At 53.4% G+C, this 6,000-nt stretch overlaps 1 protein-coding gene across 28 annotated transcripts in view; it reads left to right on the forward strand.

Moving 5' to 3' along the window:
• Window positions 1-4,798, forward strand: part of FLYWCH1 (FLYWCH-type zinc finger 1) — a 35,904-nt gene extending 31,106 nt beyond the window's left edge. For all 28 annotated transcript variants that reach the window (XM_034939636.3, XM_055100726.2, XM_034939625.3 and 25 more), the window contains one exon: window positions 3,673-4,798. In XM_034939636.3, coding sequence (XP_034795527.3) covers window positions 3,673-3,737 — 65 coding nt within the window. In that variant the 3' untranslated portion in view covers window positions 3,738-4,798. The remainder of the gene's footprint in view (window positions 1-3,672) is intronic.
• Window positions 4,799-6,000: the final 1,202 nt, after the last annotated feature.

The raw sequence follows: 6,000 nt of genomic DNA on the forward strand, positions 1-6,000 counted from the left end.
CGGAGTCTCACTCTGTCGCCCAGGCTGGAGTGCATTGGTGTGATCTTGGCTCACTGCAAGATCACTGTGAGTGATCAGCCTCCCAGGTAGCTGGGATTACAAGTGCGCACCACCACGCCCAGCTAATTTTTGTATTTTTAGTGGAGACGGGGTTTCGCTATGTTGGCTAGGCTGGTCACGAACTCCTGACCTCAAGTGACCCACCCGCCTCGGACTCCTAAAGTGCTGGGATTACAGGCATGAGCCACCACGCCCAGCTGGCATCTGGGAACTTGACTGGTAAAGAGCTCCTATGTGGATACAATACTATCCCCAAATAACAACTGCTCACTCTTTTCTGTACAAATCATGTGATATTTGCTGAACACTTGCTTTTCTTCTGAGCCTGGCATTTCGGTGACCATATTCAGTCACGCAGGCACAACGTACCTACATGAGCAACCCCCAATGAAAACCCTGGACTCCTGGGCTCAGGCAGGCTTCCATGGTAGGGAACACTTTGCACGTGTCACAGCTCGAGGCTGGAGGATTCAGCACATTCTGCGGGAGGGGACCCCAGGGGAGGGGACTCTGGGGGCTTGTACCTGGTTTCCTCCGGCTCTCACCCCAAATGCATTTTCCTGTTACTAATTCTGAGTCGCATCTTGTCACCATAGTAAATCTCAGCCACTAGTATGATGGTAGGCTAAGTCCTGTGAGTCCCTCAAGTGCAGTCACCAAGCCTAGTGTGTGATGGGGATGCCTGCATACCAGATCAGTAGAGAAAAGGACAAAAACCGTGTGATCACTGAATAGACACAAAACATTTGACAACGTCCAACATGCTTTCATGATAAAAACATTCAACAAACTAGGAATAAAAGGAGCTTCTTCAACCTGATCAAGAGCATCCGTGAAAACCCCCACAAGCAGGCCAGGCGTGGGGGTTCACGCCTGTAATCCCAGTACTTTGGGAGGCCGAGGTGGGCGGATCACCTGAGGTCAGGCGTTCGAGACCAGCCTGGCCAACATAGTGAAACTCTGTCTCTACTCAAAATACAAAAAATTAGCCAGGCGTGGTGGCCAGCACCTGTAATCCCAGCTACTTGGAAGGCTGAGGCAGGAGAATCACTTGAACCTGGGAGGTGGAGGTTGCAGTGAGCCAAGATCAGGACATTGCACTCCAGCCTGGGCAACATAGTGAGATCCCGTCTCTACAAAAAAATTTTAAAATTAGCTGTGTGTGGTGGTACATGCCCGGCTACTTGGGAGGCTGAGATGGAAGGGTCACCTGAGCCTGGGAGGTTGAGGCTGCAGTGAGCTGTGATCATGCATCTACACTCCAGCCCGGGGGACGGAGAGAGAACCTGTCTCAGAAATAAAAGTAGAGCACGACAGCTCCTGCCTGTCATCCCAGCACTTTGGGAGGCTGAGGCGGGCGGATCACCTGAGGTCAGGAATTCGAGACCAGCCTGGGGAACATGGAGAAACCCCGTGTCTACTAAAAATACAATAGCCAGGCGTGGTGGTGTGCACCTGTAATCCCAGCTACTCGGGAGGCTGAGGCAGGAGAATCACTTGAAACTGGGAGGTGGAGGTTGTGGTGAGCCGAGATTGTGCCATTGCACTCCATCCAGCCTGGGTGACAAGAGCAAAACTCCGTCTCAAAAAAAAAAAAAGATCACATACAATTATGTATAGTACCTAATATTTGATAATGATAATAAATAACTATGTTACTAGATTATTTACTATACTTTTTATCATTACTTTAGAATATACTCCTACTTATTTAAAAAGTCAACTGTAGGCCAGCCACAGCATTGGCTCACACCTATAATCCCAGCACTTTGGTAGGCCGAGGCAGGCAGATCCCCTGAGGTCAGGAGTTGAGACCAGCTTGGGAAACACGGTGAAACCCCGTCTCTACTAAAAATACAAAAATTAGCTAGGCATGGTGGCGCCAGCCTGTAATCCCAGCTACTTGGGAGGCTGAGGCGTGAGAATCGCTTAACCTGGGAGGTGGAGGTTGCAGTGAGCTGAGATGGTGCCACTGCCCTCCAGCCTGGGCAACAGAGTGAGACTCTGTCTCAAAAAAAAAAAAAAAAAGTTAACTGTAAAACGGCCTCAGGCAGGTCCTTCAAGACTTTTTGGAGGTATCCAAAAGAAGGCACTGTCGTCATAGGAGATGACAGCTCTAAGTGTATTATTGCCCCTGAAGACCTTCCAGTGGGACAAGATATGGAGGTGGAAGATGGTGACATGGATGACCCTGACCCTGTGCAGGCCTAGGATAGTGTGTGTCTTAGTTTTTAAGCAAAAAATTCAAATCCTTGGCCGGGCATGGTGGCTCACACCTGTAATCCCAGCACTTTGGGAGGCTGAGGTGGGTGGATCACTTGAGGTCAGGAGTTCAAAACCAGCCTGGCCAACGTGAAGAAACTCCATCTCTACTATTAAAAATACAAAAATTAGCTGGGTACAGTGACTCACGCCTGTAATCCCAGCACTTTGGGAGGCCGAGGCAGGTGGATCACGAGGTCAGGAGATCGAGACCATCCTGGCCAACATGGCGAAATCCTATCTCTACTAAAAATACAAAAATCAGCTGGGCGTGGTGGCGTGTGCCTGTAATCCCAGCTACTCAGGAGGCTGGGGTAGGAGAATCGCTTGAACCAGGGAGTTGGAGGTTGCAGTGAGCTGACATTCATGCCACTGCATTCCAGCCTGGTGGCAGAGTGAGACTCCATCTCAAAAAAAAAAAAAAAAATTAGCCAGGCATGGTGGCACACACCTGTAATCCCAGCTACTCGGGAAGCTGAGGCTGCAGTGCACTGAGATCGTGGCAGTGCACTCCAGCCTGGAAGACTACATCTCAAAAAATAAATAAATAAATAAATACTGTCTCAAAAAATTAAAGTCCAACTTAAAAATTTTAAAATCCTTAAAAATAAAAGCTTATAGAGGCCGGGCGCAGTGGCTCATGCCTGTAATCCCAGCACTTTGGGAGGCGGAGGTGGGTGGATCACCTGAGGTCAGGAGATCGAGACCATCCTGGCCAACATGGTGAAACCCCGTCTCTAATAAAATACAAAAAAAAAAATTAGCTGAGCATGATGGCATGCACCTGTAGTCCCAGCTACTCAGGAGGCTGAGGTGGGAGAATCACTTGAACCCAGGAGGCGGGGGGTGCAGTGAGCTGAGATCGCACCACTGCACTCCAGCCTGGCGACAGAGTAAGACTCCATCTCAAAAAAAAAAAAAAGAAAAAAAGAAAAATTAGCTGGCCGGGCGTGGTGGCTCATGCCTGTAATCCCAGCACTTTTGGAGGCCAAGGTGGGTGCATCACTTGAGGTCAGGAGTTCGAGACCAGCCTTACTAACATGGCAGGACCCTGTCTCTACTAAAAATACAAAAAATTAGCTGGGTTTGATGGTAGGTGCCTGTAATCCCAGCTACCTGGGAGGCCGAGGTGGGAGAATTGCTTGAACCTGGGAGGCTGAGGTTGCAGTGAGCCGAGATCATGCCACTGCACTCCAGCCTGGGTGACAGAGCAAGAGTCCGTCCCAAAAATAAATGTTCTAGACTGTGGCATCCCCAGGAAAAAGGATTCCAGGAATCCTGAACTTTCTGTGTCATCTATTTCCACCATGTTTTGATGTGTGCAATGAACATGTGTCTCTTTGTAATTAGGGACATCAAAGACGTCAGACTGGATGGCGAGTCCCAGTGAGGCGATGTGGGCAGAGGAGCTCTGAGCCGCCCACCCAAGGTGGCTTCACATCCACACAGGCACTTCCCATCCACTTAGGTTTGGCTTAGCAGAAACTTCTTTTCATTCTTCCAAAGCATCGATGGTCTTCGCGTCTCCTCAGGAGGTCTCCCAGGAGGAATTCTTGGATGGTGTCCTCGTGTCGGCGGAGAACAGTGCTCAGAGCTGGCGCTTGCAGACGCAGCTGTCATGGGGCAGGGCGGTGGCGCCTTCCTGACCTTTGGAAGACATGACAAAGCTGCCTGGACACGGACGCCCCTGCTGTACGGCCACAGCACCCCTGGGTTTGCAGAGCACGCAGCCTTCCTAGGGCTTTCCACCTGGCGAGGCCCCGCTCTGCTCAGCACGGTGCAAAGTGAATGCCGCTGTCTTGGAGCCTGGGCACGTTTGGGGAAGTTCCTGCTTCAAACTGAGCTGCCCCGCATAGGCCAGGTCAACCCACACCAATCTTTTCTGGACAGCTGCTGGGTAGGCCTTCCTGGTCTCTGGCCGCCTGCTGCCAGGGTGTGGCCATCCCCAGCAACCGGAGCCGGCCAAACCAGAGGCCTCGCTCTGCGCTCCACACTTTGCTTTCTGTGCTCCTTCCAAGTTAAATTAAACCCCCTCTCCACGATTCCCACGGCAGGCGTCATTCCCCGAGACGGGAGCCAGTCCAGGGGTCAGCAGGAGCCAGCGCTGGGCACACGTGCCCTGGCTGAGGCCAGCGGCATCCTGGGTGGCCCAGGTCCATCCTGGGCAGCAAAGGCGTGTCCCCTTCTGTCAGACAGCTTCACAGAGTGTGGCTTCACCAGTCAGAGGGAGCAGTCCGGAGAGGCAAGATGACCCCACCGGGACTGCAGAGCCTCCTGCTTACTAACAAGGACCTGTCCGCAGCCGCGAGGTCCTTCACTCCCACCCTGTAATTGTGGGGAGAGTGCCAGCAACAGGCCTGTCCCCTGGCAAGTTGGCCACGGAACCCACCATGCACTGCAAGGCTGTGACAGCCTGGGCACCCCTGCTTCTCCTCTGCTTGTATGGTTCCCCCAATAAATCCTATTTTCCATCTCACCATGTGGAGCTGGTACTTGTTCACATCCCTCTTGCAGCAACAGTTGGCCGCCATGAAACCACACTCCGTCACATCTCCATGCCAGTGCCCAGGGGGAGACCCCTCCCCATGCCTGGGCTGTTACAGTCACCTGGCCCAGACGTAACCTGGACCAAGAGTGGACGGAGACACCTGGGGTTGGGGCCTCTGGAAGGGCTGCTGAGGGGCCAGCTGCAGCCTGTGGCCTCTCCCAGGCCCGGATATGGCAGGACATTTGCGTCGTGTTGCTGGAAGAGGCAGGATGCTCTGTTCTCGCCATTAGCCTGCGTTACGCCTAGACTCATCTGCATAAGCCTGGGCAAGTGGCACCCCTGGGCCAAGGGCAGACTTGCCCACCCGTCCATCCTTTGCCTATGGCAGAGGACACACAACACAGTGGCTGCGCTTTCGGCAGTGTTCTTGGCCCTGAAGCATCCTGCCCTGAGGCTGACCGAACTGCCCCCAGCTGGACTCATGGCCAAGGCTACAGACCCAGTACTCCTATCCCGACTCCCACTGTGTGGTCCAAATGTGCACACTCACAGGAGGCAGCCATGCCCGGGGAAGGTACTTGCTGAAAGATGGTCCAGTTCATGCCGCCACCAGCTGGACCTCTGATCAGGCCCCCTGCAGAAGGGGAAGCTCCTCACGTGCTCAAGATACGAGAGAAACGCCCGGGTCACAGCAGCCTGAGTCACTGCAGCCTCTGCTACCTGCCAAGCCTGCGCCCTCCACCTGTGGGCTCCTTGCCTCTGTGATGGGGCCTCCACGGCCAGCAACTTCCCGCCATGGTCACATGATGCCATGCCCTGTTCTGGGCACCCCTAAGCGGGTATGAGGCGAATCAGAGGAAGAATATCGGCTTCTCTTCCCTTTTGGACATTTGCGTCATTGACCGGGACTGGCCCACTCTTCCTCTGCCTCACGCCTGCTTTGACCTTAGAAGACAGACGGCAGCTCGCGTTGCTGGGCTGAGATTCTCCAATGGACGTGAATTTGGATGATGCTGTTGCCTTGGGTGGCTTCATGGCCACCAACCCGCACCCTGGTGGCCACTCAGCCATGACAAGGGCCTGACAGCCACTAAGTGAGCTTCAGAGCCTTCCCCTTGCAAAGTTCCAGGGCCACCAGATGTCGCCTGCCCAGTCACTGTCACAGAGTTAAAGCGTGCGGGTGAACGCTG

The sequence above is a fragment of the Pan paniscus genome, chromosome 18, assembly GCF_029289425.2.
Source record: "Pan paniscus chromosome 18, NHGRI_mPanPan1-v2.0_pri, whole genome shotgun sequence".
Taxonomy (NCBI): Eukaryota; Metazoa; Chordata; class Mammalia; order Primates; family Hominidae; genus Pan; species Pan paniscus.